General features: G+C 58.6%; 1 protein-coding gene across 1 annotated transcript in view; it reads left to right on the top strand.

The window, feature by feature from the left end:
• The window catches only part of TBCD (tubulin folding cofactor D), a 139918-nt gene extending 124828 nt beyond the window's left edge, over positions 1–15090 (top strand). Inside the window, exons 27-39 of the mRNA XM_068977499.1 lie at positions 1150–1268; positions 2472–2563; positions 3244–3384; positions 4315–4398; positions 4899–5057; positions 5139–5277; positions 6373–6494; positions 8269–8346; positions 10784–10873; positions 11251–11338; positions 12243–12349; positions 14439–14560; positions 14984–15090. Of these exons, the coding sequence (XP_068833600.1) occupies positions 1150–1268; positions 2472–2563; positions 3244–3384; positions 4315–4398; positions 4899–5057; positions 5139–5277; positions 6373–6494; positions 8269–8346; positions 10784–10873; positions 11251–11338; positions 12243–12349; positions 14439–14560; positions 14984–15090 (1448 nt within the window). The remainder of the gene's footprint in view (positions 1–1149; positions 1269–2471; positions 2564–3243; positions 3385–4314; positions 4399–4898; positions 5058–5138; positions 5278–6372; positions 6495–8268; positions 8347–10783; positions 10874–11250; positions 11339–12242; positions 12350–14438; positions 14561–14983) is intronic.
• The last annotated feature ends 4369 nt before the right edge of the window (positions 15091–19459 follow it).

The raw sequence follows: 19459 nt of genomic DNA, 5'->3' as shown, positions 1-19459 counted from the left end.
CTAAGAGCTAGCACAGTTGTCCTCTGTATCCGCAGATTCCACATCTAGAAAGAGGCTTTTCGTGTTTCAGCTGAAGTGTGTTATTGTAAGTTCCACCAAAGATGTCATTTTAGTGTCCGTGCAAGTGGAATTCCAAGTTTTTTTTTCTACCCTAATATATGAGACTCTAAGGTTTTCACGTACACGTTACAGAAGCTTTGCTGTGTTGAAGTGTAAGCAGTGACAGCACGAACCTCATCGGTTGTGGTAGGTGTAGAGCAAGGGTGTCTGGCCTTCCTCGACTTCGGAGCTGCCTTTCCAGAGAACAGAGCTGGATTTTCCACTTTGCTTCCTTGAATTCTTGAATAGCTGCAGGCCCCCCTTTCCTGTGAAAGTCACTCAGTCCGTGTCCGACTATTTGCAACCCCATGGACTGTATAATTCATGGAATTCTCCAGGCCAGAATACTGGAATGGGTAGGTAGCCTTTCCCTTCTCCAGGAGGCCTTCCCAACCTGGGGATTGAACCCAGGTCTCCCACATTGTAGGCGGATTCTTTACCAGCCGAGCCACAGGGGAGGCCCGCTTTTCCTGTCTCCCTGTCAGACCTCTGTTTCGGTTGCTCCCCAGTCCCCGTGACTGGCCTCTCCCGTGTGGGATGGATGGTCTGCCTTCCCAGCCCTGTGCACGCTCAGCCTGACTGCACTGCACTGCCCGTTTCTGCCCAACCGGCCGCAGGCGTCTTGTGTGGAGTGGCCCCTGCACCCCTTCTGTGCCTGAGCACCTGGCCCTGGGGGTCCCACTTGGGACCACATTTGCTCTCCGTCTTTGAGGAAGTATCCTCATCTTCTGAGGAAAGCATTTGTGTTCTTAGTGAATAAAAAACAGAAGTTTGACTGTGTTGACTACTGGTAAAACTGCTGGCTTTCTTTTCTCAAGAGTGAAATTGTGTATTAAAATTGCTTATGAAAATCTTAAAACCCCCTACTGAACACCTCTTTTCTTCAATCTGGCTGATTTTCACTGCTTTGAAAGCACGTCTGCTCTAGGAGTCTAAGCCGCCCCTCCCTCCTTCCTTCAGCACTGTTTGCTCGTCTTCTGGACTGTACTTGAGAAGTGTGTCTTGTGGATAATGGACAACAGTGGTCACGCTCTGGTCCCTTCTTTTCAGAGGAGCTGGTGAAGCTGTATCTCGCAGAACTCCAGAGCCCCGAGGAGATGACTCGCTGTGGTTGTGCCCTGGCCTTGGGCGCCCTGCCGGCCTTCTTCCTGAAGGGCCGGCTCCGGCAGGTGAGGCTGGCCTAGCACGGTGGGGGTCGTGTGGGACCGGACCCACGAGCAGGGTATGTAGGCTGAAGGGGTTCCTGCAGGCCAGCGTGTGCATCCGTAAGAAAGGGGAGGGGACACCCAGGGCAGTGAGTGGTCTCTGAAAACCTGGTGAGCAGTCTAGCCTGAGGAGACTCGGGGGAGCTATCCTTGGCTGAGGAGGGAGCCTCGGCCTCCGTGGAAACACCCCCGGCCTTTCCTTGCCTGTGGCGCGCCATCCAGCCTTTTCTGCATTAGGAGCAATTGTTTCCAGCCTCGTCTGGGAAGGCTGCCCCCGTGGCCATGTGAAGGGTCCCGGGCCTCCCACCCCAGAACTCCTCCGTGGGGAGGGGCCCTTTCTCCCCAGCACGGGGTCCTGTGCTCTGGCATGGCCAGGGGGCAGGGTTCTGCTTGCTCTTGAGCTCCACGGTCCTCGGCCTGTCTCCTTTCAGGGTGATCCGTCAGCTGTCCTCATACCCTGACTCGGCTGCGGAGCTCCCTGGGAGAGTGCGTGCCAGAGTCAGACCCAGGAGACCCTGTCGGTCTCAGCCCACCCGACTCTTCCCCTTACGCTCCCCTTTCCCTCGACTCAAATATCAGTCATGGTCCTAGCGGCCCACCTCCCAGGTGTCACTGTGGCCAGGTGCCTGGCACGTGCCCCTCACCTGTGTCGCCTTCCCTTGCCCCTGACACCTTGGGATCCAAGGCACCAGACCAGCTTAAGTATCAAGGCAGGGAATAGACCATCCAAACCCTGCCTGGGGGCTTTTCTATTTGAAACACCTGGCATTTAGAACGGAACTGTCACTTCCAGAAGTAACTGGTGGGGATGTGAGCAGCTGGGCACTTTCATGTGCCGAGGGCTCCAGCTCTAAGCAGGGAGCGGGAGGGAATGGCTGGCCTTGGGTGCAGGGTCTTGCCCTGGAGGGAGGAGCCAGACTGGCAGAGATTGCCTGAGTGCCAGTGATGGGGGCGTGGGTAGGCGGGTAGTTAGGACAGCCATGGGAAGGGCTTGGAGGCACCCCTAGCCCACTCGGGGCTCTGTGTGTTCTCCAGGGCGTGTGGTCTACCCGGACAAGCCACCAGCCGTGCTGTGCTGTGTTCTGGGCACAGGGTGCCAGGCCAGGTCTCTACCTGCGTGCACGGTGCACACATCCTCAGGCTAGCAGCCCTGCCTTTGCTTTTCAGGTTCTCGCAGGCCTGAGGGCCGTTACCCACATTTCTTCCAAGGACGTGAGCTTTGCTGAGGCCAGGCGGGATGCCTTGAAGGCCATCTCTAGGTGAGCCCTGATGGTTTTTCTCTCCAAAATCACTGTTCTCTCAAAAGCCAGTGACTGAGCATGGAGGGATGTCCACAGCAGTTCGTGTGAGAAGCCCCGTGTGTCAGGGGCTGAGTCTACTTTGAGGCAAACATTTTTATTTTCTAGTTTCTTCTCTTTTCAGAGGACTGTCCGAGAACATGTCAACTCATAGAGGATCATTACGGTTTTGTCATAATTAGAATGAATAATGAAACCCACTGTGCACCTACCTCTGTGTTTTGGGGACAGTGGGCCTGCTCAGGGACTGGGGCTGTTTTCTGCTCGTGACCGTGGCCCCCAGGTTGCCTGTGTGGAGGGAATGCTGATGTTAGCCACACATATGCATGTTGGGAGGGGCTGCCCTTTGTCTGACAAGCCCCGTGGAGTGCCTTCTGTGGGGTGGCAGGGTAGGAGGGACCAGCCACAGACAGCCCCCGGTGCACCCTGAAACTGAAGACGCTAGGAACGTGGCTTGGAGAAGCATGTCATTCAGCATTGCGTTAGTGCAGGAGCATTACCGAGTCTGCTTCTGAGGTTATGGGTCTGTTCTGAGGGCATCCTGTCAGGAAAGACACATCCAGCCAAAATGATGAGAACGGCAGGAGAGCTTGCATGGGATTCTCAGACGTTAGCTGGGTTTCACACGTTTTTAATTTTAGGATTTGCCAGACTGTCGGTGTGCGGGCAGAAGGGCCTCCGGACGAAGCTTTGTGCAGAGAGAACGTCTCCCAGCTTTACTGCACGCTGCTGGACTGTCTGAAGGATTACACCACCGACAGCCGTGGGGACGTGGGCGCATGGTGAGGTGCTCGCGCTGGCCTCGTCCCCTGCTCTTCTCATGAGTGTCCCACTGAGGCCAGAGGTGGTCCATGTCGCTGCTCTGACCCCGGCTGGGCCCTTGATTGCCAGGGCAGTGTGGGCGATGGTGCTCTGCCTGCAGCCGGGGCTCACATATCTGCCCAGGACATGGGACCCCTCTTCCTGGTTCTTTGTGTGCCGTGTGGCTTTCGAGCGGATCCTGGACACTGAGGACGCTCTGGTTCTGCTTCGTCCTTCCAGAGGACGCTGACGGCTCTGCAGCAGGCAGCGGGCCTGCCTTGAATGCAGAGCCGTGGTCTCCATCTCGCCTGGTGTAGGCGGCTGCTCAGGGTCTGTTCTTCGGACTGTGTGATGGCGCTTGCTGCCTCCTGGGTGGTGCTTACTCCTTGGCGGGAGGGTGGGTGCCCCTGGCGTGTAGTCCCTGCTGATGTGGGACAGTGTTTGTGGTCCCCATTGACCAGCTGAACTGAGTGTTCTTTGTCCCAAGTTTGAAATGGTGCTCTCACTCTGGAGTTAGACCAGCAAGCAGGAGCTGTTCTATATACATTTATCCCTCAAAAAGCCAAAAAACCTTTAAAAGTGTTTTTGCCAGGAGAAAAAAACAAACCGACTTTGTAGAGTGGGTATGTTCCGTGCTTGAAGGTTCATGGGGAGACCAGCGCTATCTCTCTATGTGCGCTTGTGGGAGAGTTTTCTGGGCGCTGGCCATTTGTCTTCAGGTGTCAGGTGTTTCTGAGGCAATGTATGCGAGAAGCATTCTCAGAGAAAGGCTGCCAGCAGCCTTTGTCGAGCCTCCTATGTGTTTCTTTTCCCAGGTTGAGGGCGTCTGAGCCTGGCCCTGCCCAGTGGCTGGTGGTCATGTAGCACCTGGGGCAGTAGGCCGGCTCCTCAACCCCTCCTTGTCTCTGCAGGGTCCGCGAGGCCGCCATGACCAGTCTGATGGAGCTGACTCTCCTGCTGGGTCGGAAGCAGCCAGAGCTGATCGAGGCCCCGCTGTGAGTCTGTTCTCCCCGTGTGGGGAGAGGGGCAGCCCGGGCCCTCCCTCCCGACACCAGGGCCCCTGCCCCGGGCTCGGCCTTTCTTGGGGTTCAGGCCTGTTGGAGGACAGCCAGCTCCTGACCTCAGGGCCCCTGTGCCTGCGCCTGCTGCCGCTGGGGACTGGCCGTCCTGTCCTCTGTTGGTGCCCTGGACACTGGCTGCCTCTGGGCACCTTGCCAGCCCGGGGTCACCGGGCCCCCCCATTGCGCTTGTCGGCGCCCCTGAGGCGACCCGGGCTGGCTTCCCCGGCAGCCCCCGCCCAGCTCCTCTGGCTGCAGGCGCCCCTCCCTCCATTCCCTCCCCTTCTCGGAGCCCACGGTCACGCCGGGCCCACTGCTCCCACTCCAGGCCTCCCGCGTGGGCTTCTGAAGTCAGGTCCCGTCCCACCCGCCGCCGGGCTGGCCCAGGTGCCCGCTCCCCGGCTCCAGACGAGCTAACCCTGCGCTCTGGTCTGCAGCTGCCAGCGGCTCATGTGCTGCTTGGCCCAGCAGGCGAGCGAGAAGATCGACCGGTTCCGTGCGCACGCAGCTCGCGTGTTCCTGGCGTTGCTCCACGCTGACAGCCCTGCCATCCCCCACGTGCCCGCCCGGCCGGAGCTGGAGAGGCTCTTCCCCAGGTACTGGGCCCCGCTCCGGGGCGGGGGGACAGCCCTGCTCCCCGTGGGGCAGCCCCTCCAGCTCGTGCTCCTGTCCTGCAGGGCCGCCGTGGCCTCCGTGAACTGGGGCGCGCCCTCCCAGGCCTTCCCGTGCGTGGCCCGCCTCCTGGGGCTGCCTGCCTACCGCTACCACGTGCTGCTGGGGCTGGCCGTGTCCGTGGGCGGCCTGACCGAGTCCACGGTGAGCAGGCGCCGGGGTGGGCGTCCCCGTGAGGGAGCGCCGCCTCCTTCCTTCCGTCGGGACCCTCTGCTGGGGGTGGGGCGTGGTGTTCCTGACCTGACGGCACGTGAGGAAGGAGCTCGGCGGCCGGCTCCCTGGCCTTTGCTCGGGTCTGGATTCACGCCCCCGCGCAGTGAGGGCCGCGTGGTTCCCCAGTCGGTCTCTCTGGGTCCCTGTCCCTGCTTGTGTGTGTTGGTGGTTCGTTGTCTGTCCTGTTCTGTTGTCGCCCCTGTGTGACCCCCCCATCCCTCCCTCAGTCCCGATTCAGCGGATTCGTGGTTTTCATCACTTCTGAAGGGTGTCTGCCCTCCTCATTCCTGCTCGCTGTCCGTCCCCTCCGCCTTCATGCTTCTTCAGTGACTACAGCTCTGCGGTTCTGTGTATCCAGCTTGTTCCCTCCCACTGCTGAATATTCTGTCACTGCGGTTCAGTCCTCAGCTGTGTCTGACTCTGTGACCCCCGAGGACTGCAGCACGCCAGGCTTCCCTGTCCTTCACTGTCTGCTGGAGCTTGCTCAGACTCATGAATGTTCAGTGTTTCAGTAATTGTATATTTCATTACCAAACGTTCAGTTTGATCTGTGCTTTTTCCTCGCACATCCATCTCGTGATTGCATTTTTCTTTAATGACCATCGCCCACTGTCGTCCTGCTCTGCTTCATGAGCGGGATCTGCTGTCTGAGGGGCCCCGCATCTGCTCCCTTGCCCTGCTGACTCCTCCCTGAGGACTCGCCTGTTGGGTGTTGGTTGTGTGATGGGGTTTCGTGTTAGACTGAGGGGAGTGCCTTTGCTTTTGCTGCCCAGCAGCAGGGGTCGCTCAGATGCCAGGCATCTAAGCGGTGCTCCTTAGAAATTTAGTGACAGGGTGTGAGGGCTTGGGCTGTCCCTGATATGGGTGTCGACACGCCCATGAGGGGCCCCTCACGCCCGGCCTGGACCGGCGGACCCCCGTGCTGTGTAGTGGATGTTTCAGGTCTGTCCACAGGCAGCCCGGGGGAGGGGAACTGGGAGCAGGGTGGTCTTGTCCCTCTTATGAGAATGCTTCTCTGTGTGGCAGGTCAGGTACTCAACACAGGGCCTCTTCGAGCACATGAAGGAGATTCAGAACGACCCAGCGGCCCTGGAAGACTTTGGTGGGACCCTCCTGCAGGTCTTTGAGGATAATCTTCTGAACGACAGGTGAGCACTGGCGCTGTCACAGTGATTTCCCAGACCCCCAGGGTCTCACTGCCCAGCAGGATTCTGTGGGGAGGTAAGGTGGGCACAGCCAGGCAAGGGCATGCCCCAAGCACGCGTCCCCGGGTCTGGCCGTCACCTCCCAGGCCCCTCAGAGCCTGCACTCTGAGCCGGCTGTGTATGTTGGAAGTAGAACGCCGGGGGCTGTGAGCCCAGGAGAGCTTGTCCAGCGCTGGCCTGGGTGCTTCCTGGCTGTGCCTGCCTGCATGTCACGGCCGCTGTTCCGACACGTGGCTCACGAACAGCCGTGACCGCCAGGACTGGAAAGCCACCGGTCTTCTCATCGTTTCCGCTGTAGCATTTTGTTAACTGCTTTTCCAAGAAGATGGAGGGTAGACCCCAAAGCCCTGACCGAAGACTTGGGGATGTTTCGTGCGCCTTCTGAGACGGCTGTTCCTGGACTCGGTGCTCGGCTGGCCCAGGCCAGCCGGGCACCGGTCACTGTGGCTGGACTGCACGCCCCTCACCCAGGCCTTGTTCCTGGGAGCCAGACAGTCTCAACAAACAGGAACTCGACCCGGGGCCCTCTGCTCCGAGGCGTGGGCAACACCTAACGAGAGGCACGTAAAGAGTGCAGTCTGAGTTTGACTCATGTCAACAACCAGGAAGCAAGCACATCTGTCGCCCACAGTTTGCCTCCTGACCCCCGCCCCCACCCCTTGCGGCCCCCCAGCCCCAAGGCAACCACCGATCTGCTTTCTGTCACTGAGAAATCTGGGTGCCCACATCCTCACCACAGCTGGCCTAGTCGGTCCTTTCACTTCAGCTGTGACAGGGCGCGGTGTCTCCTTGTGGCTGTAGTTTGCCTCCCCTGCGGACTGAGGGCGCCGGGCCTCTTCTTGGGCACTCAGTGGCTGTCTGCAGAGCCTCTTCAGTCTGGTTAAATCGGATCTTCTGACCTTTTTTTTTTTCACTGGATGCTTGTTTTTAACGTGCTGCTGGAGTTTGAGGTTTCCTTACACGTGTCGGACAAGTCCTCTGTGAGATGTGATTTGCACGTTTCCTCCCAGTCTCTAGCTTGTCTTCCACACTCCTGACAGTCTCTCTGTTAAGGACAAGCATTTTACACTTTGATAAACTTGTTTGTATCCTTGTTCTTGTAGGAGTGGTGTTTTTTGTGTTGTTATCTAAGAAATTTCTGCCTGACTCAAGGCTCCACGACTGGCTCCTACGTTTTCTCCCAGAAGTTTCGTAGTTTGAGTGTCCGTTCAGACCTCGGGTCTGTGTGGCGTTGGTTTCTGTGTGATGCGACTACAGGTCCAGGTCTGTGTCCTGGTCTTGCCTGTGGATGCCCCGGTGCTCCACGTGTGGGAAAGCTGGCCTTCCCACCGCGTTGCTTTTGCATCATTCTCAGGAATGGTGGGTGTGCGGCCCAGCTTGGGACTCCTGTTCCTGGGCGTATTTGCTTGTCTCCACACCAGGATCACGGTTTTGGTCACTTGAGCCCTGCCACGATCATGTAAAGGCAGCGTGCTAGCTCCCCAGGGCCGTGCTTTCTTCCCGTCGCCGTGTGGGCTTGCCTTCACCCTTGGTGTTTGCACACTAGCCTCAGGACTGGCTTGTCGTTTACTGCACATCCTGCCAGGAATTTGGCTGGGGTTGAGCTGTTCACCGTCCAGGGAGGGCCCGCGTGTCAGCAGCACGGAGTTTCCTGCGTGCACGGGTCTGCCCTTCCGCTGTTCTGACACCTGGCGTCTCACACTTGCCTTCCCCCCAGGGTGTCCGTGCCGCTGCTCAAGACGCTGGACCAGATGCTGGCCAACGGGTGCTTCGATGTCTTCACCACCCAGGAGGAGTGAGTGCTCCCCGTGTTCTGTGCTCAGTGCTGCCTCAGTGGTTCAGCCCCGGGCTCACCTTTCAGAGAAACGTTGATCAGATCCAGAGATCAGGCTTCTGGGAGATAGTTTCCTGGTATGTTCAGGGTCAGCTTTCATACACACTCTAAGAGCCACCAAGAACATCGGCTGCTCCCGTGGGGGTTGGGGGCTCCCGCTGTCCATTTGGCAGAGCAGGTGGGGCGTCGCCCCTGACGGGGGCCTGCAGTCAGCACAGCTGTGGACAGTGGACTGGATGGTGAACGGGGATCACAGAGGGCCTGTGATGGTCACGGTGCTGGGACCTGGGCCAGGTGAAGAGCCTACCTCAGACAGAGCGGGGCCACTGGGAGGCCGGTGGGGTGGGCACGGGGAGCGGATGCGAGCCCACTTCCCTCTCCGCTGGGTTCAGGGCTGATCAGCTGCCGAGCATGGAGCATCGCAGCTGCTGTGCCGGCCTCCCCGTCTGCAGCTCTGGCATCTGGGGTTCATTTTCTCCCACTCCCGAGGTCTCTGCTCTTGGGCACTTGATCTCAGAGCTCCCCCTAGGCTGATGGTGACAGTCGTTGAGGGAAATATTTCTGGGGGTTCTTCCACAGCCAGGGCAGCATCCTTGTGCTGAGCAGGGCTCGGGTGACTCTTTTGGGGCCTCTGGCCTGTAATTTAAAAAAGGGTGGCACCGGCTTCTGCCCAGGTCCCCTCTGTGTGCCCGCTACATCCCCGCCACAGGCAGGAAGCTGGGCAGCGGCAGGCTCCCCTCCTGTGCCTCTCAGGCCTCAGTGGCCCCCATCCTTCGCAGCCTGCTGTCCTGTGAGTTCTGTTCACTTTCAGTTCCTGCAGCTGGGACTGGATCTGGTTGGTCCCTGTGCTCTGCCTTTGCTGAGACTCTCAAGTGCTCTTCTGACATCGAAGGGTTTCTCCTCTAATTTGCTGGTGGTGCATCCCAGCGTGTTTGTTACGCCTCCTGTTTGAGCAGTAGCCCGTGCGTGCACGGGCTGTGCCCACGGGCTGTGGGACGTGATCCTCGTGTATATTGCACGGCCGTACTTGCTGAGCGTTCTGTTTCAGATCTTAACCTGTTTTCCTGCTTTGAAAAATTTCAGACTGAAACGGTAGCAGAAAGCAGCACTTCAGGTTGTCAGGCTCATCTCCATCTGGGGGGTTCGTGGCTGCCGGTGCTGGAGGGGAGCAGCTTGCCGGTAGATCTCTGTGGGTGTGCGGGCACAAGGCAGCCGAGGAGGACCGTGGGCTCCTGGGCAGGCCCCGGGAGGGCGCAGTGGTTCTCAGACAGGAAGGCTGGATGGAGCAGGTGTGGACCAGAGGCCTGGGGGCCGAGTTGGAAGGCTCTCCTAACAGGTCAGGATGCTGTAAGGAATACCACAGCCCGGGTGATTGAGCACCAGAAACTCATTCCTCCCAGTGCTGAAGGTTGGATGTCCAAGTTCAGCAGAGGGACGTGGTCTTCCTGTGTCTTCAAGTGGCAGAGAGACCACCTAGAGACCACGTCTTCTCTTAGCCCACTGATCCCCTATGGCCTCCACCTCAGCCTCCCAAGGCCCCACCTCCTAATGCCCTCACATTCCAAGTTGGAACTTCAGCATAGTAGACAGGAACATTCGGTTCACAGCAGAAATGTTTGGTTTAAGGTGCTTATAGATCTTGTCCAGAGGAGATGGATCATCAAGGCTGGAACCCAGTAGAAAGTCCTCACTAAACGGGTGGTATGTGATCTCATGAGGGCACGGAGGGGGCAGGTGTAGACAAGTGGCCGGGGTAGGCATGTAGATGAGCAGGGCCTTGGCAGAGCCTTGGGGGTGCCCCACTGTTAGGGAGAGGGGAGCAGAGGGGAAGCAGATACACCAGGAAGAAGGTGAGCTGGGGTGCAGCCACCTAGGCTGAGAACAGGAGGGACCTCAGCGTCGAGAACTGGCCTGGGGTCGCGGCTCTGCCAGAGAGGAGCGTGTTCCTCTCATGGGGACCCACGCTGGTCATGGTTGCCATGGCCTCACGTTCTCCTTGGTCAAGCAGAACTGGGTGGGGGGCGCCTCTGGTCCCTCCTTGACCCTCCAAGAACCTGGACGCAGGAGTCCCAGGACCCAGTCACGGTGCAGTCGTCCTCCTTGATCCTGGGTTGAGCCTGGTGCTGCCATGGCACACGTTGGCTGGGCGTGCAGTGGGCCGGGGGTTCTGGGTGTTGCTGTTACTTCGAGGCCCCACCAGGACTTGGCCTGCCCTCCTGCTGCGGGGCTGTGGGGCAGGGAGGTGCTGTGGGGAGGCGGTTTGTCGAGTGCACAGGACAGTGGGGCTCTGTCCCCTGCTGTGTGCCCTGGTGTGCATCCCCAGGTGAGTTGTCTTTGGGGGCCGCCATTGGCAGATGCTCCCTGGGAGCCCACCCCAGGTCCTGTGCTTTCCTTTCAGTCACCCCTTCTGTGTGAAGCTGCTTGCGCTTTGTAAGGAAGAGATCAAGAAATCCAAAGACGTTCAGAAACTGCGGTCCAGCATCGCGGTGTGAGTTCCAAAGAACTTATTAAGGCGGGAAGGGGAGAGGCCGGCCCAGCAGCGGAGAGCACAGGGTTGGGGATGTTAGTTCTGATCCTCCCGTGTTCCTGGCGGAGCAGGGGGGCCCTGCCACACCCTGCCCACCCTTGGGCCAGCCTCCTAGACAGGTCAGTGGGTACTGGGTCAGGGAGCCTTGTCATAGAACAAGACTCGACCCCCTGACAGTGGAGGTATGGATGCCCCCACCGACAGAGGGCAAGTGGATGTTGAACTTGGGCTGCCTCCCTGCGGGAGACGGCCCTGAGGTCTGGGGGTCCCCTCCCGCCCCCAGGAAGTGAAGGTGTGGGGCGTCCTGGGTCACTCACTGGAGTGTGGGGTCCCCGCAGGTTCTGTGGGCTGGCGCAGTTCCCTGGAGACGTGAGGAAGAAGGCCCTCCTGCAGCTCTTCCTCCTGCTCTGCCACCCCTTCCCCGTGGTGAGTGTCTGAGCCCCGGGTCCCGGCCCCCACATCAGTGCCGGTGTTGGCGCGAGCAGCCCTCAGTGGAGGCCGGGCCTCGTCACGGTGGGCGGGGCGTCCTGTGCCTGGTGGGTGCAGCAGCTGCCGTGTGATGGTTGAGCTTGGCCCCTGCCCCTGGGGGCGGGTCCTGATGTTCACCTGGAGCCCCAGGCAATGGGCCCGGGTGCCAGGGAAACGCCCATACTCGGCGGGACCCCTTCCCCCTGGGATCCTGGCCGCAGTTGGACCTGGGTGCCCCACCGAGAATGGGCGTTCAGCCTATCAGTGTCCCGCGGGCTCTGGTTCAGGGGCTCCTGGAAGGCCCAAGCTGAGTGGCTTTACCCCCACCTGGGGCAGCACCTACCCCACAGCCCCCACCTCAGAGTCAGGTTGCTAGGCAGTCTTCTCTTCCTTTGGCAGAAGATACACCCCAATGTGACATCTTCCTAGTGGGGCCACTGGATGCCCCTTTCCCTGTGATCAGAAATGCAGGTTCCAGGCCCTGAGCTGCTGGCCAGGACCCCGGGGGTGGGCCTGGGGGTTCTGAGGGCACCTGTTCTCTGAAATAAGTCCCCACCAGGCACAGCTAGACAAGAAGACAGGTGAGAGGACTGCTCTGATCAGGGGCAGGATTTAACGCAGCATTTCAGCGAGGACATATCGGAAGCTGTGTGGCCTCCTCCTGATAAGGGCCGCCGGGGGGTACGGGGGGCCATGGTGGTTGTGGCCACGGATCCTGACTGGGGTCTGAGGTCAGCTCCTCTTAGCTGTCTGCCCAGCCAGCCTTTCCTGGTTTCCCGGGACTCTGGGCCCTCAGGAGCTGCCTGGCCCCCATCCCTGCTCCCAGGCAGGGTCCCGTCAGCTCTGCTCTCGGTCCCGCCAGATCCGGAAGCACACGGCCAGCCAGGTGTATGAGATGGTGCTGACCTACGACGTGGTGCCCGCCGCGGTCCTGGACGAGGTCATGGCTGTGCTCAGCAGCACAGCCTGGTGAGTGTGACCCGGCCTTCTCCTGGGAGCGCAGCGGGTGCCGCACCTCAGCGAGTGGGACCCCAGGAGCGTGTCATGGTCTCTCCCAAAACTCTCCGGAGGTTCGAGGAGAAAGGGGCTCCAGGGCTCCAGCCCTTGGCTCAGCTCTGGGTTACGAGGTGGCAGTGGTGTCTGGCCGACCCCTCCTCACCCACGTGTCTGTGTTTCTGTCGCACAGGCTCACTTCCTCCCACCCAAGAGGATGAGGGAGGAGAGGATGCCTCCTGGGGTGTTTGGGTTGGACGATCTTCGAAGTGAAGTTATTTTTCCCCAAATACCATTTTTCAAAGTGAAAAGTTGGGTTGTTCTGAGCACTGATTGGTTAGAGGCTAACTTCTTGTTTTTCTGTGGCCGTTTTTCCATTGATGGTGTCATGGCTCTGGGAGCCCTTTCTGCAGTTTATTGGGGTTGAAATCACTTGAGAACGGCAGCTCCTGCCCCCTGAACTATGGCGTCAGAAGTGCAGGGAGGCGTGGTGTGGCGGGCAGTGTCTCGCCCCGTGGGGACGCACCGCGTGTGTCAGCTGTGGCCCCGAGGAGAGAAGGAGCCCCCGGGCCCTGACTCACTTCAGAGGAGGGCCATCCGCTGGCCTTTGCTCACTTTTCTTGGGAAAGGCCACATGTGGACGTGTTCAGAAATCAAACAGAGTGAGGGAACCAGGAAGAATATCTCCCTCCCACCCCAGAGACTCACTTCCCTCCTGCACCAGGGTCACCCCTTGTTCCAAGTCAGGGCTCCAGGTGTGTTTTAAGCACAGTTCCTGCCGTCTCTGTTGGCTCCCTGACTCTTGATGGGTTTGGATGACAGGTTTGAAAGAGGGGTGTTGAGTGGGGCAAGGAGGCGCTGATGGAGAAGCAGAGCCAGGGTGGCCCCTGAGCACGGGTCCAGCGGGCGCACTGAAGGATGACAGGCGGTGACGCTTGTCCCGCTCCAGGCACCGCTCACACGTATGTGCGCACCCTCGGCACTTGCACGTGCTCCTTCAAGGTGACCACTCTCCTCGTCCCCATTTTGGGCACAGAACCAAAGTTCAGAGGTTGCTCAGGCAGCAGCAGTGGGGGCCCCCAGGACTGGGTTCCGTCCAGGTCAGGTCACCCTGCTTACGAGGGAGAGACATGCATCATGTCCTCACATGGCCCTCCCTCAAAAAAGTGACGTTCCTGCAGGGCCGAGCCCGGCACACGGAGGCTGACCGTCGATGCGGCTCCCCCCAGCCTAGCGGCCCAGCTCCCCTGAAGGACAGGGCAGGGCCTCTGGCTTTAGGGCCTCGTTGAGGTTTCCTCGGGAGATGCTTGCTTCCAGGAGGAGGGCGTTCTGGTGAACATGCTGCAGGCCCCGCAATGAAAATTCCAGAGCAGAAAGCATGGCCCCAGGAGACGGGATGCGTCTGCTCTGCGAGCCGCTGGACAGGACACATTTGTCTGTGATGTTGTCAGTGATAACAGCACAGAGGTGTGTCCTCCATGCTTGAGAAGGACAGTGAAGGGAGGGTGACATGAAGCCACCAGCGCCCGGTGGGCCCCAGGGTCCCCTTGAGCTCCCACACCTGCCACCTTCCTCCTCTCACAGTTCAGGGCAGAGGGGGTGCTTTCCCATAACTTGATTCCTTTGTTAAAAAATTCCAGAGGATTTATGGATAACTTATTTTTCTCACTACAAAAGAAAAACATGCCCAGTTTTCTTTATGGTGTTGCTAAATACAATTTTTATTTTCAATGAAAGTTGTAAGTAAACAGCTTTCAAAGTCAAATAAAACCCATCTGTGCCCTAGCCCCTATCTCCCTGCTGTCTTGGTGCTTCCTGGCTCTGGCCCCTGGGTGGGGCTCTTTGGGGGCCGAGGGCCCCTGTTTGGGGGGGCTCATCCTCTGGGGTTCCCTGAGAAAGCATTCAGGAGCAAGGCCTTGTGAGTGCGGGTGAGGCATCCTTTTCCCTGATTTCTACCTCATCTCAGGCGTTGGGGTTTCTGCACACCCAACAGGAAGATCTTGGCAGATTTACCCACGTGGACTGTCTACATGGCTGACACTGCTCCCTGCCTTCTCCTCCCCAGGGACGCCGAGCTCCCGGTTGTAAGAGCCCAGCGGAACCACCTGTGTGACCTCCTGGGTGTGCCTAGACCGCAGCTGGTGCCCAAGGTATCACTTGCCCCTCAGGCCACCTGGGGGACCCGGGGTCCCTTCCTTATGAGACCTCTGAACATTCCAGGCTGAGCTGCCTGCCGCACATTCCATGTCGATCCCTTTCAAGCCCCCAGGAGGCAGCACAGCAGGACTGTGGGATGGGGGCAGAGCCGAGGCCCACACTCTCCTCTCCCACCTACCCCCCATCCCACCAGATGAGCCCACTCCGTGCCCGTCCTGGCCTCTGCCCTGAGCCCTGGGACCGTCCTGAGTGATGGGCGGTGTTCCTGCCGCTGCTCCCCCGCCCCCCACGCTCTTCTGCCAGGCGTGTCTCACGTGTGTCCTGTGGAGCATCAGCACCCAGGCCTGGCCCGCTGAGCACCCCAGTCTCTCACCCTCGGAGCAGCACAGCAGCCTTCTGCTGTGTCCATTGCCCCCAGGACACCCATCCAACTCCAGGCCTTTGTCCCCCCAGGGCTGGCTGCTGCCATCCGCCACGGCGCGTGTGCCTTGTCGCTGCGGTTTTCTGACATTGAGGGCTCCGGGCTGCTCTTGCAGCTTGTGTGTCATTGGGAGACTTGAGACTATTCTGTGTGTTCCTGGCAGAGGATCAGGGCTCTATTTCTTTTCAGTCTGTGGGTCCTACAGGAGCTGAGGTGGGTCACAGCAGCTCGGGCTGGGGTCCTGGGGAGGAGCGTGCCCTCCTTCTGTCCCCACCAGCTTGTCCCTCTGACCTGGGGCATGAGCCCTGCTCTGGAGAGGCTGTTGAGGAAGGATGTATGTGCAGGAGAGTGTGGTGTTGAAGCTCTGGGTCTCCACGCACCCCAGGGTTTGCCCTGGCCACCCCAGGCGTGCGCCCCAGGCTGCTGGGGCACCGGTTCCCGTTTGCGGTGGACTCGCCGAGCAGAGGGCTCAGGCGGGCAGTGCTGAAGCAGACGCCAGCCTGACTGGCGCTCCCCGCTCGCACTCAGGGCTGTGTGGCGTCCGCGATGGGCGTTCCCTGGTTTCCCTGGTGACAGGAACATGACCACTTTTTCTGAGATCGGAGGTGTTTGGACATTGTCTTTCCTTGCGTGTCAGACCTTTTGTGTTCTCTCCAGGTTGCCCGTCTTTCAAATATACTTTTGTCTTCGGGGTCCTTTTTCTAGACATGTGTCCTGCAAATATCTCCTTCTCTAAGGATGACCTTCTCATCCTTAGACTTAACATGGTCCTGTTTGGGTATCTCGACCTCCTGCAGGGCTGGCAGTCTTTTTCCTAAGAGCTTTAACGTATTACTTTCTACATTTGGACGTAGGATCTGCCTGATCAGCTCTTCCCGGCCGCGTGGTGGCATCAGGCCACACGCGTGGCTCTGTTCTCAGATTGTCTGTCCATCCATGAGCCGGCCGGCCTGCAGCCACAGATGCAGTCCTCAAGATGCAGGGAGGGCTCTGGGTCTCACAGTGGGGCCTGGTGCCCAGTTATCTCAGTCTCACGGTTCTCTTTGCTTCATGGTCATCTTCTCTTCCCAGCTCTTGGGTTCCCACCACACCTGTAGGATAGACTTGGGAGTTTGGCCAAGGTTGCCTGCAGCCTGAAGGTCCATTAGGTGAGAAGTGATGTCTCTGCTCTGAGTTTCTTGACCGTGCACACGGTGTGTCCATGCATGGACCCCTCAGTGTTCTACGGCTTTTGGAGCTGAGATGTTGCATGTCTTTTTATAATTGTCCCACAATTCTTGGATTTTTTTCCCCCATGTTCGTTTCTCTTTGCCTTTCTGTTGACCTGTCTTCAGGTTCACTGATTGTGTCCCATCTGGCCTTAGGAGGAGCCCATTGGAGGCATCTGTTTCACTCGCAGTGCTGGTGGCTTCTGGCCCTTCCGTCTCTGCTCACGTCACTGTCCGTCCCTGCATGGCTTCCACTGTGCCCACCAGAGTCCTTGGTGTAGAAATCCCAGTTGTTTCAAGCTCCTGGTCTGATAGTTGCAGTATCTCTGCCATTTCTGAGTCTGGTTCTCACATTTGCACTGTCTCTTCAGAGTGCTTTTACTTGCCTTTTTGTATTTTGTATGTTTTTGTTGAAGGCCAGCCTTTTAGGGGAACACGGGTGAGGTAACCGGAGTGCAAGGAATTTGCCGCAGCAGCAGGTCCGGAGCAGAGTTGCTCCTGGTCCTGGTTCTTGTCCTCAGGGAAACCACCCGGAAGTGTGAGCTCCTTGGAGAGGGCGCCAGGCTTTCTCATTCTTGTGCCTGGCCACACTCAGCCACCAGCTATTTGTCAGTCACCATTTGTCTTCTAGATCTTTCCGTTTCCCAGCTTTGGGTGGGGCTGAGAAAGGTGACTGATTTTTAGTCTATGTTTTCCTTAAATGCACTGCACAGGGCTCCCCAAATCTGCCTGACTGTACTTTGCTGCCATTTTGTTGATTATTGAGAAAAGTCTCAATTTCTCTTTTTAGTTTTCTTAACTTCTGTGATGCATTTGAAGCTGTGTTCCCTGTAGCTCAGCTGGTAAAGAATCCACGTGCAATGCAGGAGACCTTGGTTCGATTCCTGGGTTGTTAAGACCCCCTGGAGAAGGGATAGTCTCCCTGTCACTCCAGTATTCTTGCCTGGAGAATCCCATGGACAGAGAAGCCTGGCGGGCTACACAGTCAACAGGGTTGCAGAGAGTCAGGCACGACTGAGCTGCTTTCACTCGCTACAGGAGCCTGTATGTTTTAAAGTCTGTGGCGTCTTTCTGGAGGATCGACATTGGTGGCAACATTCTCACTTACCTGTGACGATGCTTCAGGCCTTGACGTCTCCTTGGTGTGATGTCTAGAGAGCCACAGCGGTGGCAACCTTCTCGTTTACCTGTGACGATGCTTCGTGCCTCGACGTCTCCTTGGTGTGATGCTGAGTGTTTATGTAGTGCCTCTCTTTTCATTATTTCACTTCCAATTTCTGTATGTTCTTATATTTGACTTTCTTATAAACAGTAGACAGGTCTTACCTCTTTTTAATCCAGTTAACCATTTTTGGTAACTTGAGTGTTTTCTCCACTTGCATTTAACGTGTGATTTTGGCTTTATCGGGTTGGCTTGCCGGTTTCTTTTCAGTCCTCTTTCCTTTCTTGGCATCGTTTGCGGTGGTTAATGGCATTTTCACCGTCTCGCTTCCCCTTCTGTTAACGTCCTGCAGTTTTCCTGCTGTTCTGTAGGGACCGGCGTTCCTTCCTGATGTACTGCGGTCAGAACCGCGGCGCCACGCAGGGGGCTCAGGCTGCTGCCCTCGCTTCCCAGGGCCCAGGTGGTCGCGGCGCGCCTTCCATTCAGCCACCCGTCCCTTCATTGTCCTTCAGTTCACTGTGCTCTTAACTCTCCATTTCTTCTCTTTGGGGCAGAGTTATTCCTGAGGTGAAGTCTCCCCCACCCCCGCCTGCCGTTCAGGTGTATGGCCCTTGCCTTCTCTGGGGGCCCTGCAGGACCCCCCTCAGATGTGGGGCAGGGCCAGCGCTGGTCGGTCCCCAGGTGCTGCTGCTGGTGACAGGACGGCCAGCTGAGTGTTATTCTGTTTCCTTGTGTGATGGCCACGCACACCACCAGCTTCCTAAGGAAACGTGCTTTTGACATTATTAGGAAAATGTCAAAGATGGGTGAAGTTGTAGGGACAGGACAGTCACCCTCTGCACCCGCTCGCTGCCCAGAGGTGGTGTCGGCTAGAGGGCTCCCAGCACGTGCGGGGAAGCCGCACAGACGCAGTTTCCTGCAGGAAATGGGGCGCAGGGACGGCTGGGGAGACGGCACTGACCAGCTGGCCCTGCCCCGTGTCCCCGCAGCCTGCCATCTGCTGAGGCCAGTCCCAGAAGCTGAGCTTGCGCCTGCCTGGCTGGGAGGAGCCAGGGCACGGTTGACGGGGAAGACACAGACAGATGGCGGCCTGGCTGGTGTGCAAGGGACCCGGCGTCTGTTGCCTGGAGGTGGCATCTCCTCACGTGCGTCCTGCGCCCGAGTGCCCTGGCCATCGGTACTTTTATCCTCATCCCCAACCCACGTTTAATAAAATTCCCTGCCGAGCAGCTGCCTGCCTGTGTCTGCCATTGGTGCCGGTGGGGATGTCTGGTCGGGGAGCTGGAGCCAGAAAGGCGTGTAGGGTCCCTCCCCACCCACCCCCATGCTGAGACCCACTGGGAGGGGTGCCCGGGAGCACAGGCCTGGAGAGACCGGCTGCAGCACCCCATGGCCTTGCTGGGCTTGGTCTTACCCGCTGACAGGCTCTAGGAGACTCACATTTAACGTCAGATCACAGGGCAGAGAAGGCGCCACGCCTCAGGGCGGGAGTGGGTACCTGCTCCGGGTCCTTTTGCGGGGGCTGTTGAGGGGTCGTGTGGTAGCGTCTTCCCCCATCACCCTGTTCTAGCATCCAATGCACACGGCCATGGCGAGTTACCTGCCTTGGTGTGGTTTTGTTCAGTCGGAGCTGACACTGTTTTGAATGCTGCGGGGACCAGTTTCATCTGCACAGGGGACTTGTGATGATAGCCCAGACCCCGCACTGAAACAGTGTGGTTGGCAGCTTCACAGCTGTGCCAGTGTGTGACCTCCAGGAAGTGGAAGAACCACATGGTCTGTACCTTTTTTCCATTTGTCCAGAGTGTCCACACTCGGGGTTTGTGAAGCAAAGACAGGCGGCTTCTCTCCACGCGGGCTGGCGCTCATGCGGGCCTGTCCAGAGGCCAATGACCGTAAAGGTTCCTTACCTGGGCACTTGTGTGGCTGGGGGGTTCGGGCCCTCCCGCCTGCTGCCTCCCGGGGTGAGGTCTGGACACAGCAGAGATGTGGATGGACAGGTGAGAACATGTGAGGCACAGCCGTTGGGCCAGGACAGCGCCACTGCACCTGGGCCACAGGACAGACTGCCTCTTGTGGGACAACGTGGGGGCCGTGTGGACTCAGCCCGCCCCGGCTGGCCCACACCTGCTCAGAAC

This window comes from Capricornis sumatraensis, chromosome 8, assembly GCF_032405125.1.
Source record: "Capricornis sumatraensis isolate serow.1 chromosome 8, serow.2, whole genome shotgun sequence".
In the NCBI taxonomy this organism is placed as follows: Eukaryota; Metazoa; Chordata; class Mammalia; order Artiodactyla; family Bovidae; genus Capricornis; species Capricornis sumatraensis.
The sequence above is the reverse complement of the archived record's forward strand: the minus strand, read 5'-3'. Positions and strand labels throughout refer to the sequence as shown.